Raw genomic sequence first — 22009 nt, 5'->3', positions numbered from 1 at the left:
CGCGCTTGCTTACATGGCTGTGCGCTCCTGCCTGGGTGATGCGGCCCACACACCACCGTAGATTCGCTCCCCTGGCCCCCGTGGGGAAGGGTCTGGCCCTGTGCGCGGCGCCATTGAGAAAAGGCTGGGCGTTAGGGGTTAGGGTGAAGCTTCACCTCGTCTAGATTTCGCTCCGGCTGTGTGGCATGGCCGTCCATATCACTTGCTTCACTTCGCCCCGTCACTAGCAGATTCGTTAAAAAAGTAATTTCTGCCCCCTTTGTAATCCCATCAACTTCAGAATGTAAGCGAGGATACCATTCACTCTGTACATGAGATTTGAACGTTCCTCTTAAGCCACGGAAGTGCGGCGGCTGATGATGTCGAAGACACGGGTCAAGTCTCAGCTTCCACAAGTCCATTCACAACGCCACCTCTGGCGAATCCGCGGCCTAGCTCTCCAGTTGCCTTGGCAACGACGTCGCTCGCTCCTCCCCCAAGTCACCTTCTTTTGGTTTTAGCCCCGCCTTTCCCTCCTGAGTTGCTTGGTGGGCTGGCGAGAGTGGGGGGGCGAATGTTAAGTGATTGGATCGGGGCGGGGGAGGGGGGAGCGTGGGAAGGCGTGAGGGGGCGTGGCTTGAGCTCGTGCGGGTTGGCTCCTGGCTGGGTCTACCTGCCCTACCGCTTGGTATTTTGGTTGGCAGATTCATCCCTGCTTTTGGATTCCTTCCTTCGCCCACCCCCACCCCCTTTTAAAATCAAGGCTATGATACTCATGGGCTTATACTTATTTTGGTTTCTAAATTTAAATTGTATTTTATATAACGTTATCCAGATAGCGTATTGATGAAACTGCATTCTGCAAATGGAAGGCTAGAGACTAGCGAGGGGGCATAAGCTTGGTCTCCAGGTCGAGGGTCCCTCTGTCAGTATCCATCACCTGAACTCATCACCTGAACAGCTCCTATCACCTTTGAAGTTCTCCACCCCTTTACTTCTCTCATGGCCCAGCCAAGCAGATGATCTTATTTCTATCAGCTCCCCTCCCTGCTGCAGTGCCTGAGCTCGTGACGAATGTGTGCGAGCCCGAACCACAGTTATCTGGCTGGAGGCGGGAAGGGGGGTGGGGGCGGCTCAGGTTCGCGCTTGCGCGCTGCTCTGGGAGACGGCGTCCATCACGCCCCGCGCGTCATGCTCTGCAGTTCGGGCTCTGCGGATTCAGTGCTCACGTTTCTTTTTCCCGCGGCTCTTGCTGCCTTTTGTTCCCTCACTTCAGCAACCCGCGAGGCCACTCTACCTGCAGGTAGCTCACATTGATTTTCTGCTTTGCTTAGTACGCGGTGGGCTCGCCGGCCTTTAACGAAAGTGCGGCTGCGAACAAGCTGGCGGGCTCGAAGCTCGGGGGAGGCGCGCTCGGGCTCCCGGCGGCGACGACTACGACGACCAGGAAAGCGGACGGAGGCGGCGCCTGAAAAAGCGGCGGAGCCCATGCCCCGGGACGGCGGGCGGGCCCGGAGAGACAAGTCCGGGGCCCGGGGCATGTCCCCGGGACCCCCTTGAGGAGGCGGCGGCGGCGGCGGCGATGGAGATCCCGCCGCAGGAGGCGCCGCCCGGGCCGGGCGCGGACGGCGACGCCGAGGAGGCCCCCGCCGAGGCCCAGTCTCCCAGTCCCGCATCGTCCCCGGCCGACGGGCGCCTCAAGGCTGCGGCCAAGCGCGTCACGTTCCCCTCCGACGAGGATATTGTGTCCGGAGCGGTGGAGCCCAAAGACCCTTGGAGACACGGTAACTACAACCGGGGACCGAGGGCGGGCTCGTGGGGGTCTCTCGAGTCTGTGCAACGCCCAGCACGGAGGTGATGCTCAGTAAGTTGCACCTAATGGTGATTTAAGGAGACAGTGGTCAGTTAAGAGCTGGAGAGTGTTAGAGAGGGGATGGCTGTTGGGTTGGGAAGGAGAAAAGTAGCTCGTTTATGCCCACCCCCAGCCCCGCCTCAAGGAACGCAGAATGTGATCGTTTTAGAATTTAAAACGATGAGTAATTAAAAGAAAGTTTGATGGCTTGGGGGATTGGGAGGGCTTCAGCCTTTGAGTTCATACTCCCCCCCAGAGAAGGAAGGGTAGAGAGACCTATCAGGGGAGGAAGAATGGTCAGCATTGGCTCTGAAAGGGCAGTTGGAGAAGGCTGATGGGCCCATGGCAATGGAAAGAGGTTAAGTTCCTGGTCTACAAGTCTGGGGACAAGGGGTGCCTGAAAAAAGGGAGAGAACTAAATCTGGACGGTGGTTGTAGAAGAGTCGGTAAATCATGGGGTTGGGAAAAGGGAGTCAAGGTAAACTCCCAGAAAAGGAGCAAGGGTCGTGGTTAATTTGGGGGTGGGTGAGATAGTCAGAGGAGGTGTTAGATCTTAGCATTAAGAAGAAAAGTTACTTCATGCCTCTGGCTCCCCCCAAAATGGGAAGCAGAACATTGTCAGCCATTCAGGAGCAGAGGAACTTTGGGGCCTGGTTATAGAAGGGTCTTTTTTTCCCCTCCTGAGAAAGAGTTGGGGATTGGAGTGGTTGATCAGTAGAAGGTGAGGACATTGAAGAAGTTGGGTGGCTTGAGCTGTCGGGAGAGGAAATAAGTCCATGGATTATAGGTCCCTGGAGGGAGTCAGGTTAGCGTTGGAACTGAAAGACAGCTAGCTGGAGGGGAGTATGTTTTGACCATAGGGCTGGAAAGGTGGAAATCTGCTCCTTTGATGGACAGCTGCCTTGAGTCCATTTCTGTGCTAGAGAAGTCTGTCAGTCTTGCTGGGGTGGAGACCCGCAAAGAGGGAGCAGACTGGCCCTGGCTGTGTAGAATTTGGTCTGTTGGCCCTGGGGAAAGAGGAGAGACTGTTGCTAGTCCTTGGGCAGTGGAGGAATTGTTGGCTTTGATGCTAGAGTGAGAAACATGGTAACCGGAAGCTGAACACACAGGGAGCCCACCATAAATGCCAGTTTGGCTAGTTGCTGTTAAAGAGACAGGGGTTAATTTAAGGTTCCTGGCATTGGGAGCCAGCCAGGTTCTTGGGTTCTAGGCGGAGGACTTGGGTGACTGTGGCTGAGGAAGGGAAGAGTCAGAATGGGTCCTGGCTGTAGCATGGTATTTGGTCCAGAGAGCTCAGAGCAGGAAGGGGGAAAGACCTGGAGAGGCAGAGCAGAGTGATGAAGAGCAGACACTCCAGTTCAAACCCTGACTCCCATTTACCCACTTTATGACCTCAGGCTGGTAACGTTATTCCTCTGAGCCTCAGTTTCCCCATCTGTAAAGTGGGTGATAATACCCATGCCACAGGGTTTAAGGGAGAACTAAACCAGATTATGTGTGAAAAGTGATTGACCAGGACGAGCCTTGATGAAGTTGTAGTTATTATTGGCCATTTTAGGAGTGATGTTAGGTGATACTGGTAATTTTAGTGGTCATTCTAGAGGATTGGGGCCTGGATGTGTCTGCTTCGCAAGCTTCCAGGAGAGTGGCAGAGATGGGAGTCAGTGGACCAAGGGCAAGGGGAAGGGAAGATAGTCTGTGAGCTAGAGGGTCGTGGTGGGGCAGTTGGAGCGTTTGGCACAAGGTGGGGTAAAATTTCTGGCCTGTAGGTTCTCAGAAGAGGAGCAGCTGTGTGTAACCAGCTGTCTGGCTTTGAGTTAGCCATGCTTCTCGGAGCCTCCTGTTTCTCTCTCTGTGTAAATGGTGCTAATTTCTATCATGAGGTAGTGAGGATTAAATAAGATAGCCTTTGTAAGTTCCTGTCACTTAAACAGTAGGTGCTGTTATCCAGGCAGAATCATGTTTGTTTGTTTGTATTTTGTGTGTGTGTGTGTGTGTGTGTGTGTTTCGTGGGCAGTCTTAGAGAGCAGTGAAGGAGTTTGAGGGGAAGGAAGGATGTCAAGACAAGAGTCAGTGAGAGTCTGGTTGCTGACTGGTCTGTGCTAAGTGAGTAGTGGAGGTGATGATCTCTTGCAGGCTGGAGGAGTCTCATTCATTCCTGGGAGTTTAGAGAGGGACTGCACGGACTGGTCAGGATTCACACTTGGGAGGAGTCAGTGGGTCTCAGGTGGAGAAGTGATGACATGGAGAAATAGGTTCATTTATGGGCTGGAAGAGTTGGTCTGTCTCAGCTGGGGAGAGGGCTTGAGGAGTTGGCCTGGCAGTGAAGGGGTTGGGTGATCTTGGGCCCCAGGCAGGGAAGGGGTCATTGATGAAGTGGGTGAGTTTGGACAATGGGATTTGCAGGACAGGAAATTGGAGGGCCTGTCAAAGCTGAGGAGCAGGTGTCTAGCTTCTGTGCTTGGGAAGGACAGTGGCATTGTTGACTGGCCTGGGACTGAGGGAGGTGGAGGCTTGCCAGACTGTAGAGAGGAAAGTTGGGCCAAGGGGTTAACTAGTTGAGAGGCCAAAAGGTCTTGGCTGGGGACTGCAGGGAAGAGTCGGTTGGTCTTGGAGGAAGAAGCAGATTTCTTGGAGTTGGTCCGTAAGCCATGGGAAAGCACAGAGGGTGTCATTTGAGCTGTGGACCTAGTGGGAAGGGTGATGGAGGAGACATTCTGGGGCCTACTGTGGTGACCCAATTCCAAGGCCAAGGGTGAGGGAGGAGCTGGTGTGTCCGAATTGGGAGAGAGGTCGTTCTGAAGCTGTTCTTCCATTGTAGAGATGGAGAAGTTGCCTGGGCCAGGAGGTGCAGGAGCAGCCCTAGAGGAATTGGGGCCCCAGCACAGGTTACCTGCTCAGCAGAGCCTTGCCCTGGCAGGAGAGCTCCGGAGCCCTGACAGAGCCCCTGGCTGGGGTGGAGGAGGGCTGGGACTTTGACTAGAGTGGTGGCCTAGCTGGGTGGGAGCCCTGGGGGTGTCTGCCTGAGGGCGAGAGCCCTATCAGTCCCTGCCAGAGTTGGGGGCTATCTGGAGGTGAGATCTTACGGAGGAGGGAGGGTCCCCAGGCCTCCCAGAACACAGAGGCCTTTCCTGGCTCCCATCTTACATAGTGTCCCTGCCTACCCCAACTCCAGGGCCTGCTTATTTTCTCCATCTTACCTTTGGCCATCTGATGTTATCTGCCATGTTTGTTTTTGCATTGGTGGTCTCTCTCTCCCCTACCAGAGTGGGAGAGCAGACTCTGTCTGTCCTTGGCCCCTTGAAGAACATGCAGCAGTTAAGGTGGGCGTGTGTGCAGCCGATCTGAAAGGGTGAGGCCTGGCCAGACCTGGGACCCGTCTAGCCAGAGCGTGCTTCCAGGCCTCCAGCAAGGCACTCGTTCTTGCTGAGCTTGCTTGTTTCCTCATCTTTGAAATAGTGATCCCTGCCCTGCTGACCACCCAGGATGTCTGAGTGGATAGGATGAACCTCGGTTGAATGTGGATGGAAAATGAAGCTTGGGGAGGAGGTAGGGTGGAAACTGTGAGTGGCAGAGGCTGCCTCAGTACTACCAGGCTGGGCATGTGTGCAATCTGCTCTTGGGGGAGGAGGGGGTGGAAGTGGGCACCAGCAGAGGAGGGGCTAGCTGGCTGCACCCTACCCTACCTCACCCCACCCTGTGGTGGCAGGCCTGTGGTTCCAGCTCTTCTGTGGGCCAAGGCCAGACTTGTACCAGGAACCCTTCCAGATCAAACTGCAAGAATGACCCAAGGCTCAGCTGTCTTCCTAGTCCCAGCTGCACACTGTGCGGGGAGACGTGGGGCTTGCAAGGCAGGTGTTGGAGAGCATGTGACACTGGCCACAGTCTGGAAGGCTTGTCTCCCCTTCCCTCTCGTCCTGCCAATGACTCATTCCCCACTTCCTGACCTTCAGCCCCGGAGAGTCAGTCTTGGAGTGTGTGTGTGTGGGGGGGTATTGCTCACCAGGAGCTCCTGGTGTGGAGTGGAGGTGTCTGCAAGGTGAAGGGGCCCAAACATGCAGCCACCTGAGCTTGGGAGGGGTTGGAGGGGGCGGTGGAGGCAGGTGGCCATGGTGTTCTAAAGTTGGGCTCAGTGAGAGTGGAAGTGCTTTACTCTTTGTTCTCATTGAAACCTGGGCTGCACATCTAGTCCTCGAAACTGGTTGGACAAGTAGAAATGAACCTGTCAGTGGTAGAGAGAGGCCCTCGGTTAAAATTCAACTCTTTTGAGCCCTCGCCCAGTGGCTCGGTTGGAGCATCGTCCAGTACACCGAAAGTTTGTGGGTTTGATTCCCAATTGGGGCACATACCTGGATTGCGGATTCTCTCCCTGCTTGGGGTGCATGCGGGAGGTGACCAATCCATGTTTCTCTCTCCTTTCTCTCTAAATACCAGTTAAAAAAAACCACCAACATATCCTTAGGTGAGGATTAAAAAGAAGAAAGAAATTTCAGCTTGTTTGAGCACAAGCGGTGGTGTTGCTGGCGAGTGGGGAATGGGGTCATGGGGGCGCAGCTTTGATGCTTTTGCCTGGATTTCCGTCTGGGCCCAACCTCACCTACTTTGGGCATTAGTACTCTGCCGTGTGACTTTGGGTGTGATTTTTCTGTCTATAAAATGCAGCTGACAACAGTACCTCCTCATAGGGTGATGGTGAGGATTAAGTAAAGTAACAGTCTGTGCGTGAAAAAGGTGAAGGGATTAAACAAAAGCAAAACCAGAATCTCATAGACAGCAGTATGGTGATGCCAGAGGAAAAGGGGGTGGGAGGGAGGGAGGAGATGGTGAAGGGGGATAAACGGTGACTGAAGGAGACTTGGTTTGGGGTGGTGAGCACACAGTACAATATACAGGTGATGGATTATGGAAGTGTACCCCCGAAACCTTTATAATTTTAATAACCAGTGTCTTCCTAATAAATTCAATTAAAAAAAGATAAAAGCCCATAGTGAGTGATCAGTAGGTGTCTCCCTGCTTTTCCTGTCATCGCCAGTCCGCCCCTACCCACAGCCCCCAACCTTTCGCGTGCTGCCTGCCTTTGTTGTGTGAGCACCCATACTCCCCAGGCCCACCCCAGTGTGTCTGCTATCAGAGCCCTGCTGTCCTTCAGGCCTCAAGGTGAGTGCCCCAGCCGTCCCTGATTGGGCGTGGGAAATACATAAGGCCTGATCCCATCTGTTGCAAGCTGGGTGACTGTGGGCAAGTTGCCTAACCTCTCTGAGCTGAAACTAAATCAACATGTCTTGGCCCACCAGCCTGAGAGGCTTGAAGGGCATCAAGATTCTAAACTGAAAGTGTTAGCCCCAGCTTCTCCAGATACCAGCCGATGACTTTGGACAAGTTTCAGCTCCTCCCTGAACCTTAGTCCCCCTCAGTAGAATGCCCCCTGCCCCTACTCTAGCCCTCTGCCCTGGCAGAACACAACCTGGTTGATGGTACTGTGGCGTGAGTGCCTGCTGCCAGGCCCTTTGCACACTCAAACTCAGGCAGGCTGCCCTCATTCTTTCCGCCTTCAACTCTTTATTTGTGTCCGCATCATATTTCCCTCTTCAAGGGCAAAGACTGTGTGTGAGTCACCTCTGTGACTTCAGTCTGGTGCACAGGAGGGCTTGGGTGCTGGACAAATGGCAGAGGAATGAGGTTTTTCCTCATACCCGTGGTGGTATTTGGGAGAAAGCTGTTTGGTGTAGTTAATCCAGTCTGTTCCAGGACAGGGGCCCTTCCTCAGAGATCTGTAGGCTGGCTATGGCACCATCCAGAGCCCCAGAAAGAGCATGCAGCTCTGGAGCACAGCAGGGACTCAGCAGATAGTCGTTGAGTAAGGCAGTGGAAGAGTGTGTGTGTGTGTGTATGTGTGTACGTGTAAACAAACAAACCAAGTCAAGGGCCCACCCAGTAAGCACTCAGGAAGGGGTTCACTGTGGTTCAGACAGGAGTCCTGAAAGTGTCATTCCTCTGTCCTCAGCTTGGGTTTCTTGTTTTGGCCCTTGGCCTGAGTTCTTACTGTGCTACATAGTGCCTAGAATGTGGTGGGTGTTCAGTATATCATGGCTGAATGTGCAGCTCTGACCCTGTGACCAGCCATTCATTTAGCAAGGAGAGGCCATGCCAGGTGTGGGGTCAGGGAAGAAGACACGCCCAGTCCCTGCCTCCGTGGAGGTCACAGTCGGGTGAGGGAGACACACAGCAAACAATTCTAATAAATCACAGTGCCCCGGACTGTGACTAGGAAGAGCTCATGCAGTGTATGCGGGAGGGCAGGGCAGAGGTAGCTTCTTGGAGGAAGGGCCATGGGGTCTAAAGAAATCACAGGAGTTAGCCAGGTGAGGAGCAGTCGGAAGGATGTGCAGAGTGTTGGAAGCGGAGGGAGAGAGTGAACGAGGTGCTTCTGAGGAACAGAAAAAAGCCAGTGTTACTGGAGTGGGGAATCTGGAGGTGGAGGCCGGAGGGTCAGAGGTGAGACTGGAGAAGGTGGAGAGACCACCTGCAGGGTGGGGCCTCCTGGACCAAGTTTTAATAGAACCTTTGCGGGTGTGTGTGTGTGTGTGTGTGTGTGTGTGTGTGTGTGTGTGTGTGAGAAGGGGGTTGGATAGAAGCCAGGAGACCAGGGAGGTGGCCATGGGTCAGGAGCCTGTAGACCCAGCTGTGTGGCCCTGCATTGGCTAATAGCTGACACTTCGCTGAGTTATTCATTAGGTTTAGGTGAACCTCTCCTCCCCCCTCCCCCTCCCCCTCCTCCCCGCCCCCAGAAGGTTTTGCCATCACCAGTGTTTTCTGTAACACTTTTTTCTTTTTCTTTTTTAAAAATATATCTTTATTGACTTCAGAGAGAAGAAGGGAGAGGGAGAGAGAGAAACATCAATGATGAGAGAGTCATTGATCGGCTGCCTCCTGCACGCCCCTGACTGGGGATCGAGCCCACAACCCAGGCATGTGCCCTGACCGGGAATCGAGCCATGATCTCCTGGATCCTAGGTCGATGCTCAGCCACTGAGCCATGCCCAGCTAGGCAACTGTAACACTTCTAAGGTTACAGTTTCCCCCACCCATTCTCTCCTCCCTTTCCCCCCTAGTCTCTTCATCCTGCCCTCTCCCTCCTGGGGTGGTGGGTAGCACGTGATACACCACCTCAGCAAGTGGCTTCACCTGTATGGTCTCTTTAGTTCGCACACTTTCCAGATCCAGAAAGCAATAAAAAAACAGGTCCAGGCCCTGCTGGGGTCTTAGCATAATATAGGTATTCTATGACTTGTAAAATCCAGGGAATTCTGAATTTCAGAATGTACCTGGCTCAAGGGTTTACAATAGGAGATTCCTTCTTGATTCTGTGAAATGGTAGTAACATGATAGGCAGCTCGGGGTTCCTGCTTTGGAACTACTGGTGCCATTCACTTAGTTTCAGTGCCTCAGAGTCTCTCTCTGTAGGGGGACTGAGGGTTAATTCCTACTCGGAAAGCAACTGGAACACTTACTAGCTGTTGCAGGCACTCAGGAAGACCTTGGTCAAGTAGAATGAGTACTTGCCCCTGCCATGAGCCTGCCCTGGCTCCCTCCCCTAAAAGCAGTGACACTCTCACTTCCCTGGGCTGGTTGGGATAGGGAAGCACTCTGCCTGGATATGAATTCAGCTGCATGAATGTGTGCATGTCCAGAAACCTCCCTGTGCCATCTGGTCCTGGGCATGAGGCCATTTGCATATACGAAGAGCCTGTTTCAAAGTTTTCTGACTCCCTGGGAGGAGCCAGGCCATTGCTGCTGGGAGCACATCCAGACTCCAGTGTAGGGCAGATCTGGTGAGAATGCCCCAGGCCCTGGATGTCAGTGCTCCTAGGCAGGCACCGCCACTGCCCACCGTGGCCCCAGTGTTGCCGGGTTAGGGTGGCCCACTGCATTTAGGCAGCTGGAGTAGATTTGGGGCAGCCTACTCTGTGGCTGAGCCCAGGTGGGGCTTGGGTGTAGCTGCACTGGAGGCTGGGATCTGGTTCCGTTAGTGAGGGAGAAAGGGGATTCAGAGGCTGGGTGCCCATAGGAATGATGGACATCATCACACTTCGGTCATGTTTCCCCGAATTCAGAAGGCTGTTCCATGAAGGCAGGGCCCATTGCGGTTTGGCCCCTCTCAGTGTCCCTAGAGCCCCTTGCAGTGCCCAGCATTCCACAGGCCCTCATGCTGGATGGATTGGTGGTGGATGGAGGTACACAGTAGGCACTCTATTTTATTTTTTTTAACATATTTTTATTGATTTCAGAGAGAGGAAAGGAGGGAGGGAGAGAGAGAGAGAAACATCAATGATAACAGAGTCATTGATTGGCTGCCTAGCCTGCAACCTGGGCATGTGCCCTGACCGGGAATTGAACCCCGATCTCCTGGATCCTAGGTCGATGTTCAACCACTGAGCCACGCCCGGCCGGGCAGTAGGCACTCTAAAGTTAGCCTACCCCCTTCTTTACTCTCTGTAGCTGGTATGGAGCCGGTGCCCCAAGGTGGGGGTGTTGGTCTGGAAGTGTCTGCTGACAGCCGCTCGGCTCTTGTGACTTGCCTGCCATGTGACTTGCCTGCCACCCTCTCCTTTCCCAGCAGAAGCCCGCATTGGGAGCCCTGCAGTCTGATGCTCTGGAGGCCTTGTTGGATCCTAGCTGGGATCCTCCCTGGTTGGGTGGGTGGGCCTCTGTTGGAACCCATTGGGATCGGACTCGTGTGCCACCTTCACGCCCACTCTTCCGTCTCTCCACAATCTTCCTGTCACGCCAGCTGCCGTCACCATGTAGTGGGAGAGCTGCTATGGTGTGTGCAGGCCTCCCGTTGTGCAAAGCTAAGCACCTTCACAACTGAGCTCACTGGGTTGCTCAGAGCAGCAGGGCAGGAGGGGCTGCCAGAAGGTGAAAGCAAACAACAGGGAAGTGACTCTGCGCAGGGGTCCTGCTTCCAGTCCATGATGGTGATGGTGGTGGTGTTGGTGGTGGTGACAATCACGGCCCTTGTTATGGAGCTCTTACCAGGCCCAGCTCCTCACATGCATTTACTCATTTAATCTTCACAGCAGCGAGAGGAGGTAAGCCAAGGGTCAGGGGGTGCCAAGGCCACAGTAAGGGGAGGTGCCGTGGTCAAACCAGACAGAATGGTTTCCATCCTCTGCTCTGCTCCTTCATAACCACAGGAAAATCCACACTCCTGAGCCTGATGGGAGGCCCTTCCCACGATGCTGAACTTGCCCTCCCCCTCCTGACCCACAGATATTGTGGCTCCCTCTGCTCATTGCGCCCTTCGCCAGTCCCCTACCTTTCCCGACCAACTCCTGCTCACCCTTCCGCACTGGCTCACATGTCACCTTGGCGAGGCCCTCCTTAGTCCCAGAATGCTGCTGCGCTCTACCAGGTTCCCATGACACCTTTCCACACTGTTGTTATTTGTTTGGGTCCATCTCCCCCCACTGGACCCAGAAGCTTCATGAGGGACTGCATCCAGTCCCTCTGGCTCCCGGGAGGAGGCAAACCACTAAACACCCAGGCACCTTGGTGACTCCCAGCAAAGTGGGTCTGCTAGCGAGCACCCCAGGTTGGGTCTTCAGAAGGGTTGGGGGTTGTGAAGAAAGCAGGAGGAAGATGTCATTCATTGGATCATGTGTTCACGCATCCATTTCTTCATTCGTTCCTTACCAATACTTGCTTGTTTGCCTCTACTTCGCTCTGCCTGTGCCAGGTAGAATCCTGACTACTCTCCCTGCTTTGTGATGCTCCCTCTGCATTGTTGAAAAAGCCAACCTCCTCCCCTGCTTCAAATCACATTTTGTGACCTACTCCCCACTGCCTGTCACACCCAGTCCAGGGTCCCTGCACCAGCTTTGGTTGCCCGGCCCCTGCCACCCTCACTGACCACAGCCGGATGACAGCAAGTTAACACAAGTCCCTGTGAGATGCTGGGCTTTAGGTACTGGACCAGCCCTTCCCTCATGCAGCCCAGGTCCAGAAAAGAAGTGTGAAGGGGAAGGGGGGACACCAAGTCTGCCTCTGGCGTCCCCTTGCCTGGTCTGGCAGACCCCCGAGCTAACCAGCCCGATAGATTGCGGGAGTGTAGGACTGGGATGCAGACCTATCTTTGCTTTTGACTTGCTGTGGGTTGTAGGCCAAGGCACTGCCCTCTCTGTGCAGCAAGATGGTGTCTGAGGCCCTGAACAGGTAGCTCAGTTCGTTGGAGCATCCTGATACACCAAGGCTGTGGTTCGATCCCTGGTCAGGGTGCATGCAATAAGCAACCAATGAATGCATGAGTGGGTGGAACAACAAATGGATGTTTCTCTCTTGCTTCTCTCTCTCTCTCTCTCTCATTCTAAAATCAATCTAAAAAAAAAAAGATGGTGTCTGAGGTCCTTTCCCACGGTGTGTTTCCCCATCTCTACATAGGTCACACCCACAATTTAGGAAACTGAATGGATCCTAGGACCTCCTTCCTGTCATGGGGTGGGGCTGAGAGAGCCCAGATTCTGATTCCTGATCTGCCTTTCTACCTCCGTGACAGGTGACCTGATTCCCTGTTCCCCTAACAGCAAGGTGTGTCACAGGAGGGAGGTGGCGGACGGCAGTATTGTCCAGCACCCAGCTCAGGCCTCCATCCTCTTCTCCTCCTTCGTCTCACTTCTTGGCCTGTAACCCCCTTCTTTCCCTGGCTTGGAATCCTTGCTGCCTACCCCATCGTTCCCCACTATGGTCAAATTGACCAGGAAGTGCTGTGTTCCCCTGGGGAGGGAGCTTTCTTCCTTGGTGGGCCTGGGCTCAGCCCTCGGGATCTGCAATGCTAAGCTTTTCTGGGCTCCCCTGTCACAGCCCTGCCTACTCTGGGTCATCCCTGTCTGGGGACTGAGCCCTGAGAGGGCAGGGCAGGGGTTGTCTCAGTCACTGTTGTGTCCCCAGCACCCCTCCAGACACAAGGCAGGTGCTCAGTGAGTGTCCTTCCGTTAGGATGGAGGTAGGGGGAATGGGTATGGGCAGATCCCAGAGGCCGAGCCATCCATGGAACCCTGCCTTGAGCTCCATGCCTGATAGCACCTGACCCTATCTGGTCCTGGGGAAGACATCCTAGGCCGATTGGTCCAGTGGGTGGAGCAGGCGGCTAAAGGGCCCCATCTGATTTACTGGGCAACCACCAACTGTTGAGTTCAAATGCCTATGCTGTCTGAGCACCCAGCCTAGAGATTCTAGCTGGAGCCCCTCCCCCATCTCCAGAGTCTGGATTACCTGGAGTGGAGGGGTAATCTCTTTATTTTACAAATGAGGCCTGGGAGGAAGGGCCTGGCACTCCAGACAGGGCTCCTGCGGCTCTCCTCTGCCCCCTCCACCTTGGACCTCAGCAAGCACTGATGTGTTCTCTGTCTCTTTAGCTTCTGGACATTTTATATAAATGGAATCATGTAATATGTGGCCTTTTGTATCTGGCTTCTTTCACTGATTGTGATGTTTTCAGAGTTCACGCACTTATCTGTCCATCATTCCTTCTTGTTGCCGAACATACGTTCCATTATTCAGATGCCCCACATTTTATTGATCTATCCATCCGTTGATGCACACTTGGGTTGTTTCCACTCTCGCTGTTATGAATAACAATGCTGTGGGCATTAATGTACAAGTTTTTGTGTGGACGTATGTTTTTACTTCCCTAGGAGTAGAAGTACTGGGTCTTCTGGTAACTGTTGAACCGTTTGAGCGAATACAGAAGAGTTTCCCAGGCTGCTGCCCCATTTGACATTCCTCCACATCCTTGTTGCTGTCTGTCCCTTTGCTTCTAGTCACCCTGGAGGGTATAAAGTGGGATTTCATTGTGGCTGTGATTTGCATTTCCCTGGTGGCTGATGACATTGAACATCTTTTCATGGGCTTACTGGGCACCTATATATCTTCTCTGGAGAAGTGTCTATTCAGATCCTTTGCCCATTTAAAAGTTGGATTGTTTGCCTTTTTATTATTGAGTTGTGAGGATTCTATATATATTCTAGATGCAGGCTCTTATCAGAGAAATGATTTGCACCACCTGGAATGTTTTCAACGTTAAATGCCAGAGCATTTCCTTCCCATCTCTTCTATGGCTAGAAACACTGCCATAGACAAATAAAAATAAAACTTGGAGGGTACTGCATTGAGTATCCTGTATTTTCACTTCATTTTCGCATTTTGTACAAAGTATGATTAAAATATATCACTGGGCCATTGTAATTTGTTCTAGCCATTTCCGCACTGCTGGGCATTGAGGTCCTTTCCAGTTTCCAGTTGCATAAATAATGCAGTGACGTTCGTCCTTGTCCATAAATCTTCATGTTCCTCATGGGGAGCTTTCTCTGAAGAAATTCCTAGAAGGTGGTTTTACCAGATCAGAGGGTAGAAAGGAACCTTTGAAGCCTCAGATGCCATCTGTGCCTGCCTAGGACTGTGAGCCTCGAGCTTGAGTCCTGTCGCTCTTTAAAAATGTTTTTATTACTGCTATATGCCAAGAGGATGATTGCAAGACTGCAGTTATCCTCTAAAGGAGACACACACACAATAGGATTGAATGTATATGGTGACAATTACTCTCCCAAAAGTGTGCATTGGGTTGGGGTAGAGTTGAAGAGTTACAAGTAAGTAGTCAGGGAACCAGTGCCTTATGCTGACAGTCATGGCAAGCCTTGGAAGTTTAAAAAGAACATATTTGCCAAAGAGAACTTACAGATGCACATGACCGATGGTTACCAACCAGCTGATTAAACAAGAGCATGTAAGACAAGTGATGGGGAGAGGTGAGCCCCCACATTCTGACAGGACTAAGGCATAAAAGATAAGCACTCTGGAAAGCTGTGTTTAAATAGTGTTTTAGTTTTTATCCACAGTTTTCTTCTAGGCACTCTCTGAAAATTCCCTAGAGATTGTCAGCTCACCCACTACCAGTTATGGTCAGCTGGATTGTGACTGTATCTCTTGATTTTTAAAAAATAAATGAGTGAATGATATTTGCCTTTGGGTATCTTGATGCCAAGATGGTGTCTCGTTTTAATGAGCATTCCTTTGACTGGCAGTTAACCTGCTTATTGTTAACATGTTAGATAATTTGGGGAGTTTTTTCATACCTTTTGCCTATTTTTGTTTTGGGACCTTTTGTAAGGACTCCTTTGAAAACATTGATTCTTGGAATTTTATTATACAGATATAATTACCCTCATTTATCACTTGCCCTGCTGGAAAGGTGTGTGTAGGGGGAGCAAGACACCTCTTTCCTTCTTAAAAAGAGTCACTTTCTCCTTTGCTCTTTCACTGGGTCTCCATAGCAGGGTCCCTGTCCCAACCTAAGCAGCTGGGGTGGGGGTGGAGGAGCGCTGGTGGCTGGTCAGAGAGGGGGGCGGGGACTGGTGGGAGGGCGCTTTAGTGGCAGCCAGGCCTGGGCAAAGTGACAGCAGGTTACAGAGAGGGTCCTCAGTAAACACAACGGCAGCTACTGTTTGCTGAGCAACCTGGTGGAGCCCCTTACTTTGTGGGCCAGAGCCATCCATCACTTGCTAAGATTGTGCTCCTTTGTAGAAGGTGGCCAAAGCCAGGGCATTTCTGTCCAGGTTCCTGGACACATCACTCTGCCACAGCTATAGAGGCTCAGTGAGTCCTAGGAGCCCAGACTCCAGCTCCTCTCACTGCAGGGCCACCACAACATCACCGCCCTGAGTGGGAGGGTCCCTTTTATCATATGCCATCCTTCCCCCATTCCCCCAGTAGCTCCCTGATCCCTGTTATCTGGCTGGCCCTGCAGGCTGTGGCCTCTCCTGTGGTCTCCTGCCTCATCTCAGGTATCCCTCTTGGTTTTGCTCCAGCAGCCACAGGCCAGGCCTCTTTCCCCTGCCTGGGAGGGTTTCCCCAACTTCTGTGTGGCTACTGATTGTTCGCACCCCCTTACTTTCTTGTGCCCTCATCCCCTCCAGTGTTAAGCAGCTTGGGAGCAAATGGTCGGCTGTTGCGTTCACTGCTGTAGCCCTGGCATGTAACTAGTGCCTGGCACTATAGAAATATTGGAAGGAAGGAATTTCTGACTCTTACCTTTTAGGTCTCAGCCTAAATGTTCCTTCCTTTTGCTGGTCTTTCCTAACTCCAATCTAAATTTGCATACCTACTTTACACAGAAGAGTGTTTTTCTTATAATTTGACATTTTTTTATCCTCACCTGAGGATATGCTTTTTATTGATTTTTTTTTAGAGAGAGAATCATCAATGTGAGAGAAACATTGGTTGCCTCCCACATGCGCCCTAACCAGGAATCAAACCCGCAACCTGTTGGTGTATGGGATGACGCTCCAACCAATTGAGCCCCCCAGCCAGGGCTAATTTGACGTTTTTATTTGTGTACTTCTTTGTCTGCCTTCCTAGCAATTACTCCCCAGGTCTGTTTTGTTTTCCATTGTCTGCTCAGCCCAAGTTGTTTGGTAAAGAATGAATAAATATCTCCTTTAGTTCCCAAACAGACCTTCTGAGGGTAAGTGGTGTACTCATCTTTCACGGGTGAGGAAAAGGGAGGTTGGGCAGTGGGAAGTTCTAGGCACCTAATTTCCATCCTGGAGCCTTGGCTGAACCAGTAAACAGCTCACAGTTACTTGATTTTCAGATTCCAAACTAGAGCTCCCCCAGTGCCTCTGAGTGCAGCTGGCCATCTGGTGCCCCTGCCTGAAGCGGGCAGCCTGAAATAGCCCGCCTGCTTCTGGCAAGGCTGGTTGTCCCCTGATGGGCACCAACTTTCTTGGAGACCCCCTTCTCAAGCTTGGCCTGTTGCCTCCTGGGACTTTGGTGGACAGTAGTAATGGGAAGCATGAGCCACTGAGTGACTTGCAGACCTTTTTCAAGCACCTCGGTGCCCCCAACACAGTGCTGGGTCCCTTACCCGTTTGCTTTATTTGACCCTGATAGTGACCTTCAGTTTTCCAGAGGCGCCATAAACTCTCCTCCGAGCCTTTTTTTTTTTTTTTTTTAACTTTTATAACCTATGTGTGTATGCTGAAAAGTATGGTGTTTAGTTTGCTTGGTTTTGAGTTTTATAAAAATGGTGTTGTGTTTCCAGTTTCACCCATGTAAGTGCTCTAGAATATTCCATCGGATGGCCAAATCTTAGGTTGTCCATTGTGCCATTGGTGGATGTTTGGGCCGTTTCCAGCTTTCACAGTTATAAATTGGTGCAGCTATGAACCTTCTGGTACACGTCACCTATGGCATGAGCAAGGTTTTCCAGGGCACAGACCTGCTTATAGCTGATGAGTCTGTGCAGCTTTGCACGGTAATGCCAGACCCTCTCGCTTGCTCTCCCTCCTTTACTTGGCTAACTCCTGCTCATGCTCCTAGGCTCACCTGCCTGCCTTTTTTCCTTCAGCAGCTACCTGTGGAGCACCTGCCGCATGCCAGGTGCAGTTATGCTGTGGGATGTGATGGTAAATGAGACTCTCAGTCCTAGTGCTCACATGGCCAAGTGATATTAGGTACCTCTCCTCCAGGAAGCCTTCCCTGACCCCCAGACTGAGTTACGTGCTGTCCTGGGCTCCCCTGCCCCAGCCCTTCCCACTCTGTGTCATCACTGTGTGGGGATGGGTCTGTCTCCCTCAATGGACTGGGAGCCCTGTGTAGATAGTGACCAGAGCTGTTCTGGATGCTGTATCCCCAGCATCACCCACACGGAGGTGAAGGATTCAATGAAGGATTTCTGGAGTTACTGCTGAGACACTCACCCTTGAGGCAGGTGGGATTAAGAGAAAGAAATGGAATCCAGTATTCACTACTTGCTGGAGTTCAACCTGGGCCCCAGGCCCATCTGGCCCAAAGCCCAGCACTTCCCCAAATGGCTGAGCCCACAAGATGTCTGGCCCTGTGCTCAGCCCTGTGACAGATGGAGGAGATACGGCCGCTGCCCTCGGCCGTTTAGAGACGAGACGCTGCCCAGCTGCTCATTCCTCTGACAGTGTGCAGGGCTGGGGCAGTGCACAGTCAGGGGCACCACTAGGAGAAGTGTGAGGCTCACCCGGCCCTCTGGGAGCTAGAGAGTCAGCGTGGGTGTTCTTTTGAGGGTGAGACCAGGAGGCTGCGTGAACTCTGCAATAAGTGGATGAGGCGAGGGTCGTGGGTCCCAGAGGAGCTGTTGGGGCTGTGCAGGCCATTGTGGGCCCACAGGTCAGTGACAACAGGAACCTTAACAGCTGGTGTTTACAGAGCGCCCACTGTGTGCCAGGCCCAGTGCTAAGCGCTCTGCATGCACCAGCTGATTCTGTTTGTGCTGTATCCTATGAGGTAGCTGGAACTGTTGAGGGAAGACCCTGAGATGCAGAGGGTGAAGTCCAACTCACCTGGCTAGTTGGTGGTCACCCCTAGCAGCCTGGCCCCTTCTGGCTGCCCTGCTTGACAGCGACTAGCAGGCCTGCCCCGGGAGGTTTCCTCCTGTGCATGTGACTGCGCAGCAGAGCTGTGAGCTGGAACAGCATCTCCCCTTTGAAGATGGGTAGACTGAGGAACAGAGTGCTTGGCCCCCAGCCCCAGTTTGTGTATGGAGGCACAGGCAGCCTTGCTGGGCTGCTCCATCTGGAGCTCGCACTCCCAACCATAAAAGTTCCCCTCAAGGGCTCTTCTCTCCTGCTGCTGCTGCTGGTGCTTGTATGTCCCCAAGTTTTCACTCTGCACCCTCAAGCACCCAGCCCTGTGTAAATATTTGTCTGTGGGCAAACAGGAGCGTGTGTGACCAGTATTTCCAAGACCGATGGCAGGGGACAAGGTGGCAGGAGACACCAGGTGAGCCTCCAGCTGGAGCCAATGGCTTTGAGACTTTTGCTCATCCAGCAGCCACTCTAGGGTGTTGCTGAGGTATCAGGCCTGGACCTGCGGTGACAGCGGCTCCCGTTTACCAGGCACTAACCCTGTGCCAGATGCTTTACACAAGTGATCTCAGTGCCTGCTTCTGGGTGTGTGTCTCAGTCTCGTAAGCCCCATTTTCCAGATGAGAAGACCCAACCATGAAGAGATTAGGGCCCTCTCCTGTGCTGGTTGGGTCTATTTAAGTGGTCAGGGCCAGAAGCCATAGGGGGCCGCATGAGGTAACTAAGGGTCTTCACTGGAAGGACACAGGGCCTCTGCCAATTCAGGGGGTGTGGGGTGTGGAGGAGGTCCTGAACGCCAACAGGAACCAGGACAGGTGCCAGCTCTCCAGGCCACATGCACTCGTATTTTGTTCATTTTTCTGTCTGGTCCTGAGCCAGACAAACCTGGCCATCTTGGTGGCCAGGACAGGACTTTCCAGTCCAAGTCCCACATCCTTCCTATGAATTGGGCTCACCTTGTGGGCGGTGGGGGGCAATTCTCACAGAAGGGGTCCTGGGCTCTCAGACACCACAAATAGGCACCACTAGACACACAATCTGACCTAGAGGCCATGCCCTCAACCATCAGGCCATACCATTCCATGTGGTGAGAAAGTGGATTCACGTCACAAGGCGGAAAGCCACCAGCGTCCTCAAATGTGCACATCCCTTTGGGGGCCTCTTCCAACTGGGAGCTCATTGAGACCACAGAGGACTCCCCTCCCCCACCACATAGACACATCCCAGCAGAAAGCCCTCAGTCAGTGAGACAGTCTTGGGCACTTGGGTTTTGTGGGTGTCATTAGCCTCCACTCACCACAGGATTGATGTGCTTCCGGCAGTCAGTGAGCCAGTTCTGAGCTCTGTACAGTCCATTGCTGGGAACACAGCAGTAGCCAAGGCAGACCTGGTGCCGCCTCACGGGCCCACTGTCCAGAAGGGGAGGCGAGGGAGGTAGTCAGCCAAGCAGCCAGGGGAGCCATTACAGACGGATACAAGGGTGTGGGAGGAAATGAGCCAAGGGCTGGGATAAACAATAAAGTGGCCAGGCTGGCGGGTGGGTCCTTGGCTTAGGTAAGAATATTGAATGTAAATTGCTCCGGGGGGGGGGGGGGAATCCCCCACCCCACAGTTGAGCTTTGAAGGAAGTCAGGTCTGCCTGGACTCCCGTGTCTGTCCCAGCTATGTGTTCTAGGCAAGTTCTCTACCTCCCTGAGCCTCAGTTTCTTCTTCTGGAAATGGTGGGGGAGGGGTATCTGCCTCCTAAAGAGTGGTTCTGAACAGAAAGGTAGTCAAGTGTGATTAAGAGCAAGGACTGTGGCCAGGTCAGTGTGGCTAAGTTGGTTGAGCATTGTCCCATGCACCAAAAGGTTGCTGGTTCAATTCCCGGTCAGAGCACATGTCTGAGTTGTGGGCTCGATCCCCAGTCGGGGGCGTGCAGGAGGCAGCCAGTCAATGACTCATCATTGATGTTTCTATCTCTCTCTCCCTCTCCTTCCCTCTTTCTGAAATCATTAAAGATATATTTAAAAAATAAATAAATAAAAATCAATAAAAACATATTTTAAAAAGAAAAAGACCAAGGGCCCCACCTGTTTCCTTTACTGGCTCTGTGACCTTGGGCAGGCTCCTTAATTCGCCTTACCTCAGTTTCCCTAATTGAAGAATGGGGATAATAAATCCTACCTGACAGGATTGTCGAAAGCAATAAATGAAGTAATATATGTAAAATGCTATGTAAGTGTTGGCTAGTCTCAGTAATCCAAAAAGAAAAAAAAAGGTTGCAGGTTCGATCCCCAGTTAGGGCACTAAGGGAAGCAACTTATCGATGTTTCTCTCTCACATCAGTGTTTCTGCCCCCCTCCTTTCCTCCCTTTGTATCTCTCTAAAAAAAAAGTTGCCTGTTACACAGCTGGGACTAAGGTGCTGGGACTAAGGTGGGGTATAAATATTAGTTGCCTGTTACACAGCTGCGACTAAGGTGCTGGGACTAAGAGGGGTATAAATATTAGTGCACCCTGTGCGCCTGGGGACTCGGGGATTAAGGCCTTCACCTTCCTCTTTATCCAAGAGCACCATTGGCCTTATCAGGCTTCTACTGTGGTAAGTCATATGTGGTCGGCTTCATTCTTTCTACCCTGAGAGACTTGGAAAGCCTTAGGCATCTTCTGACTGCACGTGTTTCCGTAACAGGATCTTCAGTTAGGCAAGCTTGGAAGGTCGGGGTGGGGGGGGTGGGGGGGTGGGGGGGGGAGTGGAACAGGCCCCTGCCATCTGCCATCTCCGCGCTTCACTGGAGTGAGCACGTCCTTCCTCGTCCATGCCTGGGGCCCTTGGTCTGGAGGCAGGATTCCTGGCTGGTTGCATGAGCCCAGCCCACCCCCTGCAGCTGGCCATCCTTCCTGAGTCTTGATATTTCCCTCTTAGGAGAAGGCAGGGATAGAAACTCTTCTCACCCAAGACCCTACTGGCATCATGGCCCCTCAGTGGGCCTGGGGAGGGGCACAGGAGCCCAGGAGAAAAGGGCTGGCCATCCTAGACCTAGGGAGCCACCGGTCTAGGACAGAGAGTGAACAAGTAAACAGGTTGGGGTGCATGCTGTGAGGAACAGAGACACAGTGGAGGGGTGTGTGTGTGTGTGTGTGTGTGTGTGTGTGTGAGTGGGAGTGTGCTGCTTTAAAAGGGGCCAGGGAATGCTTCTCAGAGGAGTTGACTTTTGAGCTGAGACCTGAATGACAACTTAGGAAGAGCTGGGTGAGGGGTGGGGTATAAGTATTAGTTGCACACCTGGAGGCAGAAACAAACAAGGTGAGGCTTGGGGTGGGGGGAGCTGGGAGGCTGTGCAGGCAGAGGGTGAGGTGACCCCAATCCCCCATTGCAGTTAGAGATGCCTTGTCCTGGGTGAGGAGGTCTCAGCATCAGTGCAGGGACAGAGCCTAGCTTGTTCCTTGGCCTGGTCACCACAAACTTAAAATGTGCCTGCCCATCTGTGAGGGCAGGGGCTGAAAAGAGGCACATTTTCCTTTCCTGGGGGATCTGCTCGGAGTCTCCCTGCAGGTCCTCATCAGGTTTCTGGTGTCTAACCTGCCCTGGGCGAGTGCTTCCAGAGAGAGATGGAAAACCCAGAGGTGCCATCTGGGGTCTCCTCAGCTCTCCCCACCCTGGGCAGGGACAGGCAGAGGGGCTGCCCAAGCAGAGGCCCAGAGGGGTCTTGTAGACCTAACTGACTGGCTGGCTGGAGTGAGGTGTGGCAGACCCCTTCCCATTGAGGGTAGCTATTTTTTGAGTGGCACCTGGCATTGGTGTG

The 22009-nt window shown here is 52.8% G+C and overlaps 1 protein-coding gene across 1 annotated transcript in view; it reads left to right on the top strand.

Moving 5' to 3' along the window:
* Positions 1–1366: 1366 nt before the first annotated feature.
* The window catches only part of PPP1R37 (protein phosphatase 1 regulatory subunit 37), a 36074-nt gene continuing 15431 nt past the window's right edge, over positions 1367–22009 (top strand). Inside the window, exon 1 of the mRNA XM_081119938.1 lies at positions 1367–1763. Coding sequence (XP_080976064.1) covers positions 1562–1763 — 202 coding nt within the window. The 5' untranslated portion in view covers positions 1367–1561. The remainder of the gene's footprint in view (positions 1764–22009) is intronic.

This window comes from Miniopterus schreibersii, assembly GCF_964146895.1.
Source record: "Miniopterus schreibersii genome assembly, chromosome: 18".
Taxonomy (NCBI): Eukaryota; Metazoa; Chordata; class Mammalia; order Chiroptera; family Miniopteridae; genus Miniopterus; species Miniopterus schreibersii.
Note: the sequence above shows the minus strand (reverse complement) of the source record. Positions and strands in the feature narration are given on the sequence as shown.